Below are 17,894 nucleotides of genomic sequence, written 5' to 3'. Positions count from 1 at the left end.
TCAACTATCTGAAAGCTATAATCAGTTATTTATTGGCATAATCATAGGTAGACTGAGCATCAACCGCGCATTGCATGGCCAAACCCACGTGAACTCCAGTCTCGTGTACTACAACAACCCTGTATAAGCTATCGAGTCGATGTACGGATATGGTGACCAACATTAACAGGATGATACTTGAATCATAGTCAGAGATATTGGTGGACTCTTTCTTTGGGCATCCCCATTAGGGACGATTAGGGAGAATGCCAATTTAGGGCAGAGCTAACACGGTCCATATTCCACCATGAAACTCCAGCTCGCGCAGCGATGACGCACTGCGCCTCCGATAAGCGGCCGACGCCATCGCTCAGGAAATGTACTTCCATTTCATCTTCACACTAGCTACCTCTCACCACTGAATAGGCCGTTTCCAACCGACACAAATGAAGGCATGCCTTTTCCCCGCCATTTGAGGACGGCAATCTCTCAATTTCTCCTCGACAATTCTCACTGTCCGCAAGGCTTCGTGCAGCACGACCACATCTCTCCTACTTCCAACGCCCGCAGCCATGGACACGGACACACACGCAAAGCTCGCTTCTCAACAACGAGCTCCCAGTCTCTCGCCTCATCGCGAGAACCAACTCACTACGAAGTTCTCGACGTTCCGGTAACAGCCACGCCCGCCGAAATCAAGAAGTGCGTCTTCAACCCATCGCATGCAACTTCCCTACCTCCCATCCCAGCTACAGCTGCAGCTACGCAGCTCCCCCATATCCGTCTATCTCTACCCAGTAACCATAAACAAGGTCCAGCTAACCCGCAAACCCTCCCCAACAGGAAATTCTACTCTCTCTCCCTCCGCCACCACCCAGACCGCAACCCCGATGACCCCACAGCCTCCTCCCGCTTCGCCAAAATCAATTCCGCCTACCAAGTCCTCAGCAACAACACAAAGCGCTCAACCTACGACCGCGACCATGGCATCCACGCCCACGCCTCCCAATCCACCCACTCCACCGCAACGCCCGGCCAACACCCCATGGGCAGCCACAGCAGCCACGCATCGTACTTCGGCTCGCGACCTGCAAGTGGCCTAAGTAAACGGCGGGGTGTATTCCGGGGACCACCCCCGAGTTTCTACGCACACGGCGGATACGGAAATAGAAGGGCACCTCCGGGGGGCGCGGGCGCTGCGGGCGGGGGTTCATATTCAGGTTCTGCGGCCGGTGCTGCGGGCGGCGCCGGGAAAGAAGACGATCCGACGTCGTTTATAGATCGGAATCGGGTTTCGCATTTCAATGCGCGGAGCCACTATCGGACGCAGACGGCGGAGGATGCGCGCCGGCAGCAGCGGCGGTCCAGGACGGACGCCGATATTAATGAGCAGTATATAGGCAGCCGCGGGGATTTCGCAGTGCGGTTCATTGCGGTCTCGAGCATTCTGGTGGGTGCGGGTGCGTTATCGGGGTTCATCCGATGGCCGAGTAATACTGGGGTAGAGAAGTCGGCAAAGACGAAATCTGCAAAAGTGAAGAGTGGCTGAGGCGTGCTTCCGTGTTTTTGGAATGTCCTGGTTTCGTACTGCATTTGCTGGGGTTTGATTGTACATATTTACGCTATTCCATAGGGATGGGCGCTGGTTGGATACATTGTATTAGATGAATGGCTTAGCAAGGCGATATAGAATTTTGTTTTAGAAGCAGCTTCCCCAAATACACTGCGTATGCGCTGCAATACCGTCTCAGAACAAAAGAAAATTTAAATCTTATTGATATACAGTTGTCGCTAATAATGGCTACGGTACATGATTATTACCCTGATATCTAGATATCAAAGTCCACCTAATCCTATCTTCCTGCTCCCTATATACAAAATCTCGCCCTATCTATGCGCCACTAAAAGGATGGAACAGACAGTTGACCAATCAGAAAGTAACTGAAGGAGACCCGGATTACTTTCAATTCGCCGGGCTTACGCATATTGGAACAAGGTAAACAGGCTTAGGCGAGCCCCAATAGCGTTAATATGGGAATTAAGTCGCTTAAGCCTCGAAGGTGAAGCTGGCGCCGACCTTGTGAGCAGCCTGGTTAAGGTTCTGGGTATCGAAGGAAGCACCAAGGCCGAGGGTGACACCAGGGCGGAGGAGAACGTTGTAGGCCAGAGCGGCAATACCACGGTCGTTGATCTTGACCTAAATTGAGAGAAACCGCATATTAGTTTCTTGAATCAAGCTCGAGCTTTTTTTTTTCTGAATACTCACCTTGGCGAAGGAAGAGGGATCAAGGCGGTACTTGCTGGCAACCTCGAGGCCGACGGAGTTGCCGGTCTTGGAGTCCCAGGTGGCCTTAGCACCAGCCTCAACCTGAGCGTTGACGCGGTGGTAGTAGCTGGCGGAGAAGACGGTCAGGTTGTTGGCAGCGGTGATGGCAGCAGAGTACTGGGAAACGCTGTAACCGACGGCAGCGGAGTACTTGGTGATGGCGGCCTTCTGGACGTCGTAGCCACCCTCAGCACCGACAAGGAAGCCCTCGTGGCCGAGAACAGCGTCGAAGTTGGCGGAGGGGCCGTTGAGAAGATCGAAGAAAGCACGGGTGTGCACGTTGGGCTGCTTGAAGTGGAGGTTGAGCTTAGCACCCTTGGACTGCTTAGCAGGGAGGTACTGGGTGATGATCTCAGCCTTGAGACCCTTGGCAATGTTGTTGTCGAGCTCGAGCTTGGTGTCAAGGGCGTTGGCCGTAGTCCAGGCCTGAGTGAGGGTGAGGCCTGAGCAAGGAGAGACAATTAGCATCAATCTATGTTCGGCAACCCTTGACGACAGGATGATCCTGGTGGATGGTGACAAGCGATGAGAGCGTGCGATATTAATCACGAACGCTTTGTCAGGCTTTCTAGGAGATTTGGGGTCGGGTGGTTTTTGTTTGCGATTATTGGGGCCTTTACCAGTGGGAGCATCGACATATTTGGCCTCGAGCTATCTCAGCAAGAACTGTTAGCATTGGTTCTGGCCAAAGACTCTTATTAAAGACACTAATTGGAACTTACGTTACCAGCGATGGGACCCTCGTGGGCGGACTTGCCCTTCACGTTGAAGGTGACGCCATTGGGAGCCTTGGACTTGACCTCAAGGCTGGCTAAAAGTCGGGAGTCAGTTAAATACCGAGTGATGGCATGCGACAGCGTTGAAATTACATACCAGCAGAGCCGTGGTAGAAATCCTTGTTGAGGAGCTATCGGACATTGAGTTAGCATAGTAAATGCGCAAGTCTCTTGTCCATCCTCCCGGCTCCCCTTGCGAAAAGAGGTGAGAGAATGAACAACACGACACGTACATCGTTGGCCGCCTTGGCGATATCGGAGAAAGCAGCAGGAGCAGCCATTGTGTAGAGTGTTATATTTGATTAGACGTTAACGTCAAGTGTATTGGAGTAGAGGTGGTGGGAAGGTGCGATGGAATGACGACGAGGGGAGGAAGAGAAGATTCGGATGGGGAGGTTGAGTTCCCAGTTACCAACAACCCAAACAAATGATGGGGGAGCCACGGGAAAAGTCCGCCATTGTGATTGGCTGTCATTCGGTTCCCGGTAAAAGCCGCTACCAAGTCCCGTGACGATGCCGATCGGTGCCTGAATCACCTGAATCGCCTGGGGCATCCGCTTTCCCTGTCCGAGAACTACTCCCGGCCTCTACGGCTGTCGGTAAACTGCTACTTAAGGTTTGTCGATGACACTCCTTATTCCTTGACGTTCACCGCTCCTGGAGTTTGTATACATTACGAGGGGGTTTGGGACGAATGCCCCAGTTCGTTACTCGTCATCAGATGGACCCATGGGCTCAAATTGGAAGACAATGAAACAAGTTCAAACACATGATTCCGAACTAACCTGAAACCCTAACAGCAGTTCACGGGCCAAGAATAGAGACCGGTGGACTTTGGAGAAGACGCAACACCAATTTTACCCTGTCTTCTTGTCTTGAAGTGGACGCAGTGATCGAACAAAACGCAAACCAGACGCTGGCGACGCCGATGGAACCCGCTCGCATGAGTCGGACGAAAACTCGCTTTGCGCCCAAAAACAAACATCTCGGGGATAAGTCATCTATGCATGCTTCTATATCTCAAAAAACAATACCAACACGAGCTTTTGGAAAACCTTGCTATAAATCATCTATTCGGTGCTGTCGTATTTGGCGTTGTGGGTGGAAATGGCTCTGGTGAGACAGTCAGCAACTAAACGATTGATTATCGCTTTTACATCAACATACCTTCCGCTAGGATCAGTCTGTTTTGACCAAGTAGGGACCCAACGCTCGACTGTGCCTGCGCAGGACGGTGGGAAGTGCTCGTCAAACATCATACGGTACCAGTAACTGTTTCGCTGTTAGCTTTCCCTTTTGAAGATTGCGTGGGGACAAAACACATACGCTTCCTTGGTATCTGGGATATCGTTACCCCATTCGGGCTTGGGGTTCTTCATCATCTCATCAGTGACGTGAAGTTCAGCGTTGTCTTTAAGACCATCGATCCAGCTGTAGCCGACACCATCACTGAACTGTTCCTTCTGGCGCCAGAGGATCTTGTCGGGGAGGTAGGGCTCGACATCTGGCTCATCGGAGGTGTCAAAAGCCTTGCGCAGGATGTATTTCTCGATACGGTCCTTTGTGATCATCTTCTCCTTCGGGTCAACCGACATCGATGTCTCGACGAAACCCTTGTCGAGGAAAGGAACACGTGCTTCCAAGCCCCAAGCGGATGTTGACTTGTTGGCTCTGAGGCAGTCTGCAAGATGCAAGTTCTTCACACGTCGGACGGTCTCCTTGTGGAATTCCTCCCTGTTGGGGGCGGCATGGAAGTAAAGATATCCACCGAAAATCTCGTCACTTCCCTCACCACTCAAAACCATCTTGACTCCGAGACCCTTGATCTTGCGGCTGAGCAGGTACATAGGGGTAGAAGCTCGGATAGTGGTCACATCATACGTCTCCAGGTGGTAAATAACGTCGGAAAGAGCGTTAAGACCGTCTTCGATGGTGAAAGTAAGGGCGTGGTGCTTGGTTCCCAGGAACTTAGCCACCTCCATAGCAGCCTCGGTGTCGGGAGCACCAGGAAGACCAATGGAGAAGGATTGCAGCTGCTGAAAAGAGTTGACTGTTGAGAGCTCGTTCTCGTCATCGATGCCGACCAGCTGACCGTTGGCCTCGCTCTTGACGCCGTTGCTAGCGGACTGGGAGCGCTTGGTCTCGCGCTGGGCGATTGAGGCAACCAAACTTGAGTCAAGACCACCAGACAGCAGAACACCGTACGGAACCTCCGCCATCAGACGCTTGCGGACGGACTTTGTCAGAGACTCGCGAATAGCCAAGTAGTCGATTGGGGTGTTAGGGACGTTGGTAGGATCCCACCATGAAGGCTGGAAATACCGGGAGAATTCACCGGTCTTGGAGTCAAAGACATGGCCAGGGGGGAAAGTTTCGACCTTGTCGCAAACTGGGTGCAAACTCTTCAACTCGGAGGCGAAGTAAACGGCTCCAGGAGTCTGAGACGACCAACCGATATAGAAACTGCAGATACCAATGGGATCACGTGCTGCAATAACCCTATCCTGCTCCTTGTCGAACAAAACCCACGCGAACATACCATCAAGGTGCTTGGGAGCATCGAGACCATATTTCATATACTAATTCCCGTCAGTATTCCTATACCATAAACTTTCCCGGATGCCGCAGCGCAACTGATTCCTTCACAGTCCACACATACCAGAGGGATGATGACTTCGCAGTCCGAGTGTGTCTTGTAGTTGTAGTCCACGTCCAGAGTCTTTCTCAGGATGCGGTGGTTGTAGATCTCGCCGTTGACGGCCAGGGCGAGGGATCCATTTTCGTTGACGAGAGGTTGCGCACCGGAATCTTGAAGCAGAGGCAGTCTTAGCGAAGAACCGATAGGCACGGCGCAGATATCGAGGGGCTGGAACAGCAAAAGCAGGAGGAGGAAGAGGAGAGAGGGCTTGTCTTGACCGGACTTGGGTACATACCGACACCGACAATGCAGAGACGCTCGTGGCAAAGAACTAAAAGTCTGGTCAGCTTCTCAAAACTCGACAATCTTCCGTTGTTGACAGCGTTGGGTTACTAACCAGTCTTTTCGGCAATGAAGTTTCCACCTGTTGGTATATGTTAGGGGTTTGCTTCATTCGAAGGGGGTCAATGATCGCATGACTCACTCCAATCCGGTCCGCGATGGCGCACACTGCGTACGGTCAGCCGCGATTCCACTGGGTATACTGGATATGATGATATAGGACGGGAAACTTACGCCTTTGACATGCGCAAAGCTGTAGGCTTAAAGCCCTGGACATCAGGGTGACTGTCGCGATATTGTTAGCACTGACAAGCGCGGGGAAGTGTGTGCCGGGTAAAAAAAAAATCATCAAGTCACATACTGATGACACGCGAAGATACCACACATGCTGGCGGGGAGCAATTGAACAGCAGTTTCAAAGAAATGAACAGTCCCGATGGGAGGTATTCCACGGGAGAAAAAGGTGAGCGTGAATTGACCAGGTTGTAGAGAGTTCAAACGGAGGGGAGCCAGGGAATTTTTCAATGTCAAGGGAATACCTCAGCAGCCCCGGTCCCGTCGGCGGGGCGGGAATCGAGGGGCGATTTCGGCCTCCAAAAATTCTGGGAGGGCGCACCCAGACTGTGACGGGCCTGACTCATCCCGATAAGATAAGTTAGCCAATGGTCGCATCCATTGTCTGTGCCGCCATTGGCTGGCTAATGGCCGGACGAAGGACTTCCGCTAAGGAAACTCAATCAGGTCCAACTTATCGTCAGGAACACTTACAATCTAGTTTTACGATGTCAATTCACTACAGAGCTGAAGTCCAGAGCTGACAAGCTGAGGCGCATGTTTTCTCTATTTGTCCTGTCGCAGATCGATCCGGATCCACGAGGGTCGGCGACCGCCTTGCACAGGTTCTTGACATTGGTCAATGCGACACCGGTAACGAACCTCGGTAGCCGCCGAAGAATCCACCAGACAATTGCTTCGTAGTCAAGGGTCACTCCGTACTTACTACTTAGTACTCCGTAGTATAGGTAGAGAAACATGATAATAGGCATGCTCATGGCCAGAACATAGCATTTCTTCTGCCTGTATTTCCCCTCACCGTATCCGTACGAGGAGAGGATCTTCCATGCATCGCAACAAGAATAGAAAGTACGCGGTATATGCGGAAGTCTCGATGAGCGCGGAAACAGAAACCCCTCGTATATGAGTAGGAAAAGGCAAAAACGCCATCCATAACCTCATTGCTTCGTCGGTTCTAGACGCAATGCTCGCTAAGAAAGTAAAGTATGAGAAAAACAAATTGAAGACTGAGGAACACCATGCCTGTGCGAAATAGCCAATCATCGTAGAATACGGAGTCAAGTTGCTCGTGACCAACCCGCCAATCTCATCTTGCATTGGTAGGTAGAGATTGGCGCAGAGTTAGAGATCGGTGACCCTATTCATTCTCCAAGCTGCGGCCACCCCACGTAGAATATGTCTCCAATCCCGCTATATCCGCCAGCACTCCGGTGAAGTGAAACTGGAAACGAAAGTCGCGGAACATCCAGAAGACGGTTATTAAACATTTTTCCGAGGCCTCATAAAGATGGGTTCTCCCGCACAACCTGTTTAACACGCCTTTCGTAGGCTGGCTTATCCTTCTTAAACAGATTGTATGCTTCCGCCTGAGCAGGCGACTCGGGGTTCGGGTCATTCAGTAAATCCTGAATACCCAGTAGTATCTGTTTGATCGTAATGGCGGGTTTCCATGCTTCATCCTCGTTCAAAATGGAAAGACAAACAGTTCCAGACGGATAAACGTTCGGGTGGAAGAGCGGCGGAACGAACTTGCCTATAGCACCGCACTACATCAGCTCTTACCATCATCATATACCGTGAAAATGGGCAGGGAGTATAGGTTCTGCAATGTAACACAGGTGGAATTGCGCGCAATTCCAGCTAGAATGAAATGCCGACAAGCAATGACACGGCGCAGAGGGAAGTCACATACACTTTGGCGGTTTGGTCGGATATTCTAAGCAGGAAGGAATACCGGTCAGTATATTTGCGCTGGATCATGGGGTAAAAAAGGGTCGGCAAACGTTGCCACTCACCATCGGGGAATATGACATCGAGTTTGAATAGACCACCCTCCCAGAGCGTCTGCGACTTGCCAGGAACACCGCACTCCCAGCGCTTCAAATCAAGCACACCTTGCGCGGTTCGATGAGGTTTTGCGTAAAAACCAAAGGGGTGGTCCTTGCGCCATTGCTTCCTGCGCGCAAAGGGCTCTAGTTAACTCGGTGCGGGGCAAAAGCTAGGTAAAGGTGAAGAAGAGGGGTGTCCTGGCGACGTAAGAACTTCGAAGCATACCTTTCTTCTGTCAACCGGTTCAGGCACAGCGACATAACTGCAATCCGGTAGGCGTTGCGAAAAAGCTCGTGAGTGTATCGTTGTAAGTAGGCGCAAAGGGTACAGAAGTCTTGCGATTGCGGAGTTAGAGTGGGGAACAACGCCAGCCAGGGGAGTGTGATAGGAAGAGAAAGCGTAGAAGGTCGAGGAAGGCGTTAAATTAAACAAAAGGTGGGCGAAGGGAAGAAGAGGTGGTTAGATAGTCGCTGTGTTATCGGACGTCGGACAAAGCTTGGGTAAAGGTGAAGGCTGAAGTGAATTGCCTGAGGCGAAAATCTGCAGGATCTGGAACCATCAATTCCATGATCTTCCCAGCCAATCAATCTCCCTCCCCTCTGCCTGGTCACGTGAGGTTATATACATCGCTCATCTATGATGTTTAGGTTGCTGTTTCTTTCAGATATTTATCCAAGTGAATATAATTACTCGTAAAACATGCTCAGTGGTTCTCAGTTTATTAATTGGTGTGAATAGGATCTTCCCTGCACACTGCTAAAGCTGGTAACAAAGAACCACACGGTCACACCAGTGGTTTCCATAGTAGATTTTCACATTCCAGTGCCACTCCCGGTAGGAATCCTTTCAGCGTGGACGGCAACCACACATTTCTGTCGGCTCTCTCCACAATTATTTATTGTTTACCTTATATAAAGTCTCCTTAGCTACCCAGTAGAAAGCGGAGACATCGAACTTTGTGTCCACCTCTCACCTTCGCAACTTCTGTCTATCCATCTCCATCCACTGTTAATTATTCCTTCTAGAATTATAAATACTGGGCTTCCCCGAAGCAGCTGAGATACTCTCATCCCGGCAGGCATACAATTGACCAATATGTGCCACTGCATCATCTGGTACCACGCCCTATGCTTCCATGAAGACCCTGCCTCCACAATCAACATCTACTGCAAAGACGCTCTCCAATGCAACTACGATTGCAGCGCTCAAGAAACAATGTCGCTTCCCTTATTCGGTGCCTGTCCTTCCTGCAGGATAAAGGCAACGTTCGCAAAAAACGTGCCGCGAAATACGCAATCATTTGGCTTTTCCCCAATCACGGAATCGTTTGAAGACGAGATCTTGGTGGAGAATGATGAGTGCTGCCTCTCCGGCACACATAGCGAGAGCTCGGTCAATGAAATAGAATTGTTCGATAGGGTCACCTTTTGATGGACCGGATTATTGATAGGTTGCTGCATCCCTATCAGGACAATAACCCCAGGATCTTCTTTGATCGTCGTGGGTGGTAACCTGCTGTATTATATCGAAAACCACAGGCATACAACGTCACGATAGCATCGCCATTGGGTAATAACCGACGGTCACGCCACATTTTGAGAAATCAGTCCTCATAGATGCCCTGTTCGAAGTTCTGAGCGTCGAAAAAACGCGCGGTTATTGGGTTGCCGTTGAATATCCGACCTTCAAGGGCGTTCACGGCCTATAGAATCGGCGTCGTCAATATACGTTTGCAGCATACGTGCAGCTCGCAAAGGCACTTACCCGAAGAGCAGACAATTGGTTGGTGAACTTGACGAAGACAGGAACCGGTGGACCGGAATTTCGAGCAACATAGACACGCTCCACGCGCCCATACTGTTTAAAAGTTAGATATCAGAGACATACGTGTAAAAATAGAACCAATTACCTTTTCAGAGCACTCTTCCCCTATTTCCTGCATCAGGCCACCTCCTTCGGCACCTGCCAGTTCTGCATCCACATCCATACCATCCAGCATCCCTTTCAGGATGATAACTTCACTCATTGCGCCAAATTTGCCCACGTCCTCTTGCTTTCTTTGGCCACCAATAATCTTGCCTCGACCAGCTGGTGTGATAAAACCGCCACCCTCCGAATCTGGCCGTTTCTTCCGCTTTTCAACTTGAACTTGTAGAGGTTTTGCAATGCCGGATCCAGTGGCACCCAATCCAGATCCCTTAGTCCATCCATACTTGGCCAACATCCGCTCAGCAAACCCTTTCTGGCCAGGCCGGAGTGAACGTTGCCCGCTCTCTCCAGTCTCATCTTCTGCTGGTTGCTCTTTGGCAAGGGCTTCTTCAAGCTCCGCTTCCGAAGCCGGGATATCATCAGGCGCTGGGGGGAGCGTATATCGAACTGGTGCACGTGATATTGTTGCGGAAGGTGCTTGGATGTTTTGTAATGGCTTTGTTGGAGCTTGTGGAGGTTGAGTCTGTCCTGACATTTGAAGGCGCCGTAAATAAGCGTCATCTCCAGTAGGCGCCTCCTGAACTTGGGCAGCTGGTTCATCTGGTGGAGGTGGAGGCGGCGAATAGTACGCCGGTGGTGCATGAGCTGTACTTGCGGCCATCTGAGCCCGTCGTGCAAATGCATCCTCTCCAGAAGCAACGCCCTCACGGCTACCAGAGGGCTCTGGAGGGATATCATTGAGGTTGGGGGGTGGTGCAAAACTACTTGGTGGCGCAAATTGCCCTGGTGAAAACTTAGTATTTTACCCATTGTAGATCCAAGATAATGCCCCAACTCACGGTTCACTGGACGCCCATAATCTTCGTCACTATACGAATCTCGACTCGGTGACCTTGCCATACGGTGTGCATATAAACGGTCCTTCCATTCTCGAACTTCCGAAATTTGCTCATCGCTGTGTTTATATTCTTCGTATATATTCGGTCTCGATGGGTCGTAGATATCATCCCAGTTCTGCACAAATTCTTGCGCTTCTCGATTCTTCTTGCGCTTCTTGCGACCCCCGCGCTGCCTCTTGGGTCCGGCGTAGAACCCGTTGACGTCGTCTTCCTCCGTGCCCGCCCAATCGGCAAGTGTGGATTTAACAGGGGCGGCTGCCGGGGCTACAGGAGCCGCTTTGGGTAGGGCTGGTTTCGGTTTGGGTTTTTGAGTCGCTAGTTGGGGGCGTTTCGTCGGTTGAAATCGAAGAGCTGCCATAAATGAGCATTCATAATCCAATGAGCATGAATCATAGCCAAAAAAGAATAGCATACCGTTATTGACCTGCTTTTTTGCCGATTCTTCCGATTGACCTTCTCCTTCCGCTTGCTTAAACACGACCGGCGCACGAGAAATTGTCCCAGGCGAGTTGTCAGCGGATGGATCGAGCAGGTTGGCGTATAGGGACAGCATGCCGCCCGGTTTAGGGGGTGAGGATCCTGAAGCCATGCTGCAATAATTTATGTGCAGGGCGCTTTAGGGGATTAATGAAAGTAAGAAGATGTCCATAAGCTCCTCATAAAAGAGGAGAGCTCTTGATGCAGGAGAGTCGGAATATGTTTGCTCTGTTTGTTGAAATTGCATCTTTCGCACCTTTATGTAATTACTGTATCGGAGAAGGCACCGGGGTAGTCGGGGAACTTCGGCAATTTGGCCGCTCACGATGACATAGCCGTCATGAATAGAGGAGCATTGACCCTTTGAAGCATGGATGTTGCCTTGGGCTGGGTCCAGGGATTCCGGCCCTGGTCGAATTCAATCTTCTTCAATCTGTCCTCCATCAATCAGCTGTGACCACAACCCATCTCTGCTCCGTACAAAATGACTACATTGGCTCGATCCTTCTCTTCTGACAGCGCGAGCGTTGCTGTCATTGTTCCCCAGAATCCACCTTTATCGATAACTTACCAACAACTGCATTCGCACATTTCCGATTTCCAGGCTAAGCTGGCTAAGCTAGGGGTTGGACATGGCGCAGCAGTTAACCTAGCTCTTGTGAATTCATATGAATTCATAGTTGGATTTCTGGCAGCATCCTGGCAACGAGCAATCGCTGCCCCCCTAAACCCTGCTTACAAGCAGGAGGAGTTTGAGTTCTATATAGATGATCTCAGCTCAACCTTGGTTCTCATTCCCAGGGGAGCATATGCCCAAGACGGCCCTGCAGTTCGAGCGGGCAGAAAGTACCAAGCCGCTATTGCTGAGTGTTACTGGAACGGAACTGAGGTTGTCCTTGACGTGAAGGAGGAGGGCAAACTGGCAGGTAAAGGGAACGCTGGGGTTCAGAACGCCCAGCCCGACGATGTCGCACTTGTTTTGCATACGAGCGGAACTACTGGCAGGCCCAAGGCTGTATGAAAGATTCTCCGCCTGTCTATCCTAAGCAGGAAACTAACAATCAAGCAGGTTCCGCTCAGTCACCAGAATCTAACAACAACCATGAGTAAATCGCCTTAACCAGTATCTGCCTAAGACCAAACTAACCAGGCTCTAGGGAACATTCAGGAAACGTACAAGCTCACTCCGGAAGATCGAACATATCTAGTCATGCCCCTATTTCATGTCCACGGCCTCTTAGCAGCCTTCTTGGCCCCTCTTGCCTCTGGAGGCTCAGTGATTGTACCGCCCAAATTCTCTGCCCATGAATTCTGGTCCGACTTCACCAAACACAAGGCGAATTGGTATTCTGCTGTGCCCACTATTCACCAAATCCTGCTCAAATCGCCGCTGCCAACCCCTATTCCTCACATTCGCTTCATCCGCTCATGCTCTTCTCCTCTCTCGCCGAAAACGTTCCAAGATCTCGAGAACACCTTCAACGCTCCGGTGCTTGAGGCATACGCCATGACGGAGGCAGCCCACCAGATGACAAGCAATCCTCTACCCCCGGCAAAGCGGCAGCCCGGTAGCGTTGGAATCGGCCAGGGCGTCGAAGTCAGGATTCTCGATCAGGCCGGAAAAGAAGTCCCCCAGGGTTCTGAGGCGGAAATCTGCGTTCGAGGAGAGAATGTCACGAAGGGATACCTCAATAACCCAGCCGCCAACGAATCCTCGTTCACCAAGGACGGGTTTTTCCGCACAGGTGACCAGGGAAAGAAAGACTCCGATGGCTATGTAATCATCACCGGCCGTATCAAGGAACTCATCAACAAGGGCGGAGAAAAAATCAGCCCAATCGAACTAGACAACACTCTCCTCAGTAACCCTAAAGTTGGCGAAGCGGTCTGCTTTGCCATCCCCGACGAGGGACACTACGGCGAAGACATCGGAGCATCGGTGGTCCTGAAGAGTGGCCAGAGTGCCACGGAGGACGAATTGAAGTCATGGGTCCAGTCGAAACTGGCGAAATTTAAGACCCCGAAACAGGTAAGCATCCCCACATTTTCCGCCATACTGTTGCACTCCGTACTAAATCTCGCCCGCTTAAACAGATTTGGATTGTACCTCATATTCCCAAGACGGCAACGGGCAAGATCCAGAGACGCAAAGTAGCGGAGGCGATGCTCACACCTAAGGCTAAGTTGTAAAAGCCTAGGCCCAGGTAGTGTACTGTTATTACGTTACCATGTACATATGTATACTACTCATGATGCATATGCATATATAGTCATCTCGTATATAATGAGGTGTAACTAGATATACTTATAGCACAAAATCCATGCAACATCCGTTGCTCATAGTCACCAACCCAATGATAATCCAACCCACTTACTTAGCTAGGCAGCAACCCTAACCGCAGACTTGAACTACACGCAACCAACCCCGTCAGCAACCAAATAAACAGTTTAACAGAATACGGGGCGTAAAAAAAACATACCGGGATAACCTGCGCAGCATCTACATCCCAAACGCCGGACTTCACATAGATATCATTCCGGATGAGCTCCCATGCTTCTTCTTCCTCCTCAACGGTGCAGATGAGCATGCTTCCCTTGAACGAGGGCGTCTCGCCCTCCGATGGGTGGGAATTCAACATTGCGCCTGCAAAGACAAACGACGCACCGCATTAGCAAATAGAAGGTCGATTTCATGTTTGCACGTATGCAAATTACTGTGATTAGGCAGATATATCTGGAATCGGTAGGAACCAGGAACAGAAATAAATGGATAGGTTGTATAGACGTACCACCGACAGCGACCTTCCCCGCGTCAACGAGGGGTTTAATGTTCTCTAGGTGTTGACTGCATTCATAACGGGTCAGCACTTATGTTTCGGTAATAACCACGTACCAATTTCTCTTCAGCATCAATGAATATTAAATAAAAAGACAGAAAAAGGGAGTGAAGACAGAGTGTCACATACGATCTGACCTCCATCCTCTTCGCGTGCACGCCAGGCTTATCGGGGAGGATGCAGAGGAACTCCTTGGCCATTGTCGCGGTCTTGTTAAAGCAATAATTGCGGGAAGAATAAAACGAGGCTCTTGGCTGTATTTGAGATTGGACAAGAGAAAATCCTAGTCTCCGTATTGTTGTTGATTTATTAAGGCCGGATGATTGAGTGAGCATGGTGGGGAAGACGCAGTGAGATTGGATGGCGGGAAGTTTTCGGAGAGGAACTTATGATAGGATGAGGAACGGAATTCTGTCCGAAATGCGAGAAGCTCCAGTAACTAGTAACCAAGGTATGGACAACCTGGTTGCGAACAAAACAGCAAATAATATGTTCGTTTAGTCCGCACAAACTAGATGCTTTTGAGAAAGTTTGTAAATGTAGACTCGTGCTTTCAAATCTGCAGCTTTTGTTCACAAATCCCACTTGATCGTCAATTTGACTGACACATAGCCTATATATGTATGTACAGGAAGAAAAACACCATATTCATTTTCGCTCATCACTCTCTGCTTCGGACTCACCTGATCAATGCTTCTTTTGTATGCTGACTAACGCCGAGTTGTGTATAACTACCCTGCAATAGATCCAGAATCAATGCGAGTGAAACATCGGAGGGCCGCAAAGCAGAAAAGCGTTCAGAGCCGCTATCCCAGGCAGCTGGGCTCGGCCATTAAAATGGTTCCCTTCATTGGTGAGCAAGTAAAGCTCAGACTGAGTTCAATCATGTTCCACTCTATGAGCCTCTAAGCCCGCTGAACACATTCCCCCTGCGCCAACAGAAAAAAGCAGACGTATCCCTAGAACACAACGTAAAGGAAGGCTAATTATCGGAACCGAACTAGCTGTACGCGACATCCAAGAAAATGATTAATAAAAACTGCGTGAGGGCGGCTGACCCTTGTGCGATGAAACAAGCCGCAATGCGTTGGATATACATTGGACAGACCAGAGGTAATCCAGGTCAAAAATCGTAGAGCCTTGTCCACTATAAATTAATTCAAACGTGCGAACTAGTATGCCTTGCGATCTCCGAGGTTGCCCGGCTTCTCATCAGTATCAATGTGCCAAACAACGTAATTTGGCAGACCGAAGACCTGGTATCCAGCACGCTTGGCCATCTTCGCAAATCCTTCAGTTTCGGCCTGATTCTCGAAAGCGTATGCGGGGAAATTGATCCCTAGGAGTAATGTTAGAGCGCTAATGCAAAATTAGTGTTTAGAGAAGGGTCCAAATTCATACCTGAGCGATGAACATCGGCCTTGACGACAATATTAACACCACCAATACCGTCGAGCTCAACTTCTACATCCTTGTCGTTCCTCCAGTCACCCATTCCAACGAGATATTGACGACCGGTGTCGTATTCCTTGTAACCTTCCGCCAAAACTGTGTCAGGGTCCAACGTCGCGCGAAGTCTACGTGCCTTGTCGGATTCAATCCAAGAATTGTAGTCAACTAGAAGAAAGTCAGCAAAGGTTATATAACTTTAAAAACCGTGGACACATACAGCGACCCTCGATATCAACGCCATCTCTGTAGCGATGGAACCAGATGTCTGAAACACAGTTAGCAAATTACCGCTGAGGAAAAAATAAATCAAGATAGCATACTAGGAACGAGAATATCCTTGTCGTGGGCAATGAAGTCCTCCAGAATGCTCTCCGGGCTGTCCACAATATCAACGTCCCGCCAGTAGACCCAAGAGTGGTCTGGTTTTAGGGCGGAGTAAAGCAGGTAGTTGCGAGCTCGACCAATAGCCTTCCGTCGAGGCCCCTGTGCGGCGAACGAGTGTCGATCCTCAACGGTCATTTCAAACTCGGTACCGAAGTCCTTCTGGTAGATTGTGGCGCTGCGGAAAGCGACCTTCTCCTGGGACTGAATGCGCTGCAGTTCGGAGGTGAGCACTGCCAGCGTCTCGTCCTTGGAATCGCCAACAAGGAAGGCCAGGTCAATCAGCTCGTGTGGGTACGTCAATTTATAGATGAGATCAAAATATCTGTTGAGATGAAACGAGGCATCTCTCAGCGGTGTGAGGATCAGGATACGCTCGGAGTTTTGAACTGCATGCGTCGTGGACTTGATTGGGTTGAGGTCAACAGTGTTGATCGAGCTGGAGTTCACTTCATAAGGTTCATGGTAGTTAAAGAGGACGGGAGTCTGGGCGTGGGAGGTCCATTCGGTAATCTCATTAAGACTCATATCCATTGGCGATTTTGGAGGTCCGTAACAATAGAAACTGGCAGTCGCGCGCGGTCAGTATGATTGCGAGGTCGCTAACGGTTTTGACGCTATCAAGACAGATCGCGTTTCAACTTACTTTTGCATTTCAGAGGCGGAACTGCTGATTCCGCGCCATAGTAAAACAATCAAGCCAGTGATGGCCAGGGATATTAAAAATCGCGTCCTCGTCACCAGAACTAGGATAGCCCGCCATGGAGGCAGCCTAGCTCTGGCCGATTTCCACGTTACACCACCCTTCGGAAGTAGCATCCTTGCGGGTGGGATATTATGAAGTCCCGGACTCCAAACAAATAGAGGGGAAAATATCAATTCCACGGATGAGGTGTTATATGCCCGCGGTACGCGACAATTCGCAGCACAATAATGTCACGACCGTCGGGGGGACGCGGCAGGAGATAGGGGTTGCGGCGGGGGCTGGTTTGACGATAGGAACTTCTGAATAAGGCGGATACTCGGCGTCGACGTTTCTGGACTGCCGAGATTGGCGGAACTGAGGATTAAGATAGCCAACGTATTGACACAATAATGCGATCGACGGGAGACGGTTGACGGTTGAAGAAGGGGCTAAAAAAGATTCGACACAGTAGCACCGACCGAGAGAAAGCAACGAACCAAACGAGTGAAAGGAACCGGGTTGGGAGGCTCAATAGGATACCGGACGGCCAGACAAGGATGCTCAGTTCGTGAGGACAGGCGTGGTCGCGAAGAGTTGATGAAGGCGATAGGAGAGAAGGGGTCGAGAGTTGAACGTTTGACACCTGGAGAGAGAGATAAAATCCACCAGCCGCAGTCCGGCCAATCTAGCCTCTGGTCGGAGACTCGGGAACGGTCCATCGTTGCTTTTTATAGCCTCCTGAAGAATGAATAATAAACGACGAGACTGCTGTATGTAAGGAAGCTCAAATGTTCACATAATTCCTACATATCGATAGGGGAATAATAATTTTCTTCGTATGCCGTCTTCAAGCAAAAGTCTTGACTCGAGGGTACTATCTCGATTGAAACTGTGAAATTTCGATGTAAATTACACACTTCTTGCCGAAATCTCACCGATGATCATGTATTATTTAATAACCCCCTAGCTCCAGATTCAGGGTCTTTCACAAGATCGGCCCTGAATCTGCAAGCCGCCAAAGGGGAAAACAACAAAGTTGACTTCTTACG

At 50.1% G+C, this 17,894-nt stretch overlaps 9 protein-coding genes across 9 annotated transcripts; 3 read left to right on the top strand and 6 right to left on the bottom strand.

Moving 5' to 3' along the window:
* Positions 1-433: 433 nt before the first annotated feature.
* ASPSYDRAFT_162965 (DnaJ domain protein) lies at positions 434-1,528 on the top strand (the record flags this gene model as incomplete). The annotated part of the gene is made up of 2 exons (XM_040843120.1): positions 434-681; positions 823-1,528. The coding sequence occupies 2 exons, from the start codon at positions 434-436 to the stop codon at positions 1,526-1,528; spliced, it is 954 nt and encodes a 317-aa protein (XP_040696947.1).
* A 498-nt stretch (positions 1,529-2,026) lies between these two features.
* ASPSYDRAFT_163089 (porin) lies at positions 2,027-3,362 on the bottom strand (the record flags this gene model as incomplete). The annotated part of the gene is made up of 6 exons (XM_040843132.1): positions 2,027-2,176; positions 2,246-2,748; positions 2,926-2,956; positions 3,028-3,116; positions 3,179-3,212; positions 3,315-3,362. The coding sequence occupies 6 exons, from the start codon at positions 3,360-3,362 to the stop codon at positions 2,027-2,029; spliced, it is 855 nt and encodes a 284-aa protein (XP_040696946.1).
* Positions 3,363-4,151: 789 nt separating this feature from the next.
* ASPSYDRAFT_163203 (asparagine synthetase B) lies at positions 4,152-6,448 on the bottom strand (the record flags this gene model as incomplete). The annotated part of the gene is made up of 9 exons (XM_040843142.1): positions 4,152-4,194; positions 4,249-4,353; positions 4,408-5,660; positions 5,741-5,889; positions 6,015-6,050; positions 6,117-6,143; positions 6,204-6,229; positions 6,296-6,346; positions 6,423-6,448. The coding sequence occupies 9 exons, from the start codon at positions 6,446-6,448 to the stop codon at positions 4,152-4,154; spliced, it is 1,716 nt and encodes a 571-aa protein (XP_040696945.1).
* Positions 6,449-7,635: 1,187 nt separating this feature from the next.
* On the bottom strand, positions 7,636-8,445 carry ASPSYDRAFT_163258 (E2 SUMO-conjugating protein UBC9; the record flags this gene model as incomplete). The annotated part of the gene is made up of 4 exons (XM_040843147.1): positions 7,636-7,889; positions 8,049-8,072; positions 8,152-8,312; positions 8,411-8,445. The coding sequence occupies 4 exons, from the start codon at positions 8,443-8,445 to the stop codon at positions 7,636-7,638; spliced, it is 474 nt and encodes a 157-aa protein (XP_040696944.1).
* A 668-nt stretch (positions 8,446-9,113) lies between these two features.
* ASPSYDRAFT_546026 (uncharacterized protein) lies at positions 9,114-10,089 on the top strand. The gene has a single exon (XM_040848876.1). It carries the CDS (start codon positions 9,281-9,283, stop codon positions 9,614-9,616), a length of 336 nt encoding a protein of 111 aa, XP_040696943.1. The 5' UTR covers positions 9,114-9,280; the 3' UTR covers positions 9,617-10,089.
* On the bottom strand, positions 9,789-11,602 carry ASPSYDRAFT_62308 (putative G-patch DNA repair protein (Drt111); the record flags this gene model as incomplete). Its single annotated transcript, XM_040850105.1, has 5 exons — positions 9,789-9,887; positions 9,950-10,042; positions 10,095-10,897; positions 10,954-11,364; positions 11,428-11,602. The coding sequence occupies 5 exons, from the start codon at positions 11,600-11,602 to the stop codon at positions 9,789-9,791; spliced, it is 1,581 nt and encodes a 526-aa protein (XP_040696942.1).
* A 372-nt stretch (positions 11,603-11,974) lies between these two features.
* ASPSYDRAFT_94959 (acyl--CoA ligase) lies at positions 11,975-13,680 on the top strand (the record flags this gene model as incomplete). The annotated part of the gene is made up of 4 exons (XM_040853051.1): positions 11,975-12,505; positions 12,560-12,596; positions 12,648-13,519; positions 13,585-13,680. The coding sequence occupies 4 exons, from the start codon at positions 11,975-11,977 to the stop codon at positions 13,678-13,680; spliced, it is 1,536 nt and encodes a 511-aa protein (XP_040696941.1).
* A 189-nt stretch (positions 13,681-13,869) lies between these two features.
* Positions 13,870-14,527, bottom strand: ASPSYDRAFT_163428 (uncharacterized protein; the record flags this gene model as incomplete). Its single annotated transcript, XM_040843165.1, has 4 exons — positions 13,870-13,899; positions 13,971-14,134; positions 14,280-14,335; positions 14,457-14,527. The coding sequence occupies 4 exons, from the start codon at positions 14,525-14,527 to the stop codon at positions 13,870-13,872; spliced, it is 321 nt and encodes a 106-aa protein (XP_040696940.1).
* A 553-nt stretch (positions 14,528-15,080) lies between these two features.
* On the bottom strand, positions 15,081-17,186 carry ASPSYDRAFT_545881 (ANP1/MMN9/VAN1 family protein). Its single transcript, XM_040848874.1, has 5 exons — positions 16,807-17,186; positions 16,100-16,725; positions 15,997-16,044; positions 15,729-15,944; positions 15,081-15,666 (listed from the first exon to the last, which is right to left on the bottom strand). The coding sequence occupies exons 1-5, from the start codon at positions 16,977-16,979 to the stop codon at positions 15,500-15,502; spliced, it is 1,230 nt and encodes a 409-aa protein (XP_040696939.1). The 5' UTR covers positions 16,980-17,186; the 3' UTR covers positions 15,081-15,499.
* Positions 17,187-17,894: the final 708 nt, after the last annotated feature.

This window comes from Aspergillus sydowii, assembly GCF_001890705.1.
Source record: "Aspergillus sydowii CBS 593.65 unplaced genomic scaffold ASPSYscaffold_17, whole genome shotgun sequence".
Classification (NCBI taxonomy): domain Eukaryota; kingdom Fungi; phylum Ascomycota; class Eurotiomycetes; order Eurotiales; family Aspergillaceae; genus Aspergillus; species Aspergillus sydowii.
The sequence above is the reverse complement of the archived record's forward strand: the minus strand, read 5'-3'. Positions and strand labels throughout refer to the sequence as shown.

What these genes read in the sequence shown, in the direction of transcription:
- ASPSYDRAFT_546026 (XM_040848876.1), top strand. Translation starts at nt 9,281, where the DNA reads ATGTGCCACTGCATCATCTGGTACCACGCCCTATGCTTCCATGAAGAC.
- ASPSYDRAFT_545881 (XM_040848874.1), bottom strand. Translation starts at nt 16,979, where the DNA reads ATGCTACTTCCGAAGGGTGGTGTAACGTGGAAATCGGCCAGAGCTAGG. An exon ending in CGTTGATATCGAGGGTCGCT is followed by an intron (nt 15,945 to 15,996) that starts GTATGTGTCCAC and finishes ACTTTCTTCTAG; the next exon opens with TTGACTACAATTCTTGGATT. An exon ending in GGCCGATGTTCATCGCTCAG is followed by an intron (nt 15,667 to 15,728) that starts GTATGAATTTGG and finishes CATTACTCCTAG; the next exon opens with GGATCAATTTCCCCGCATAC.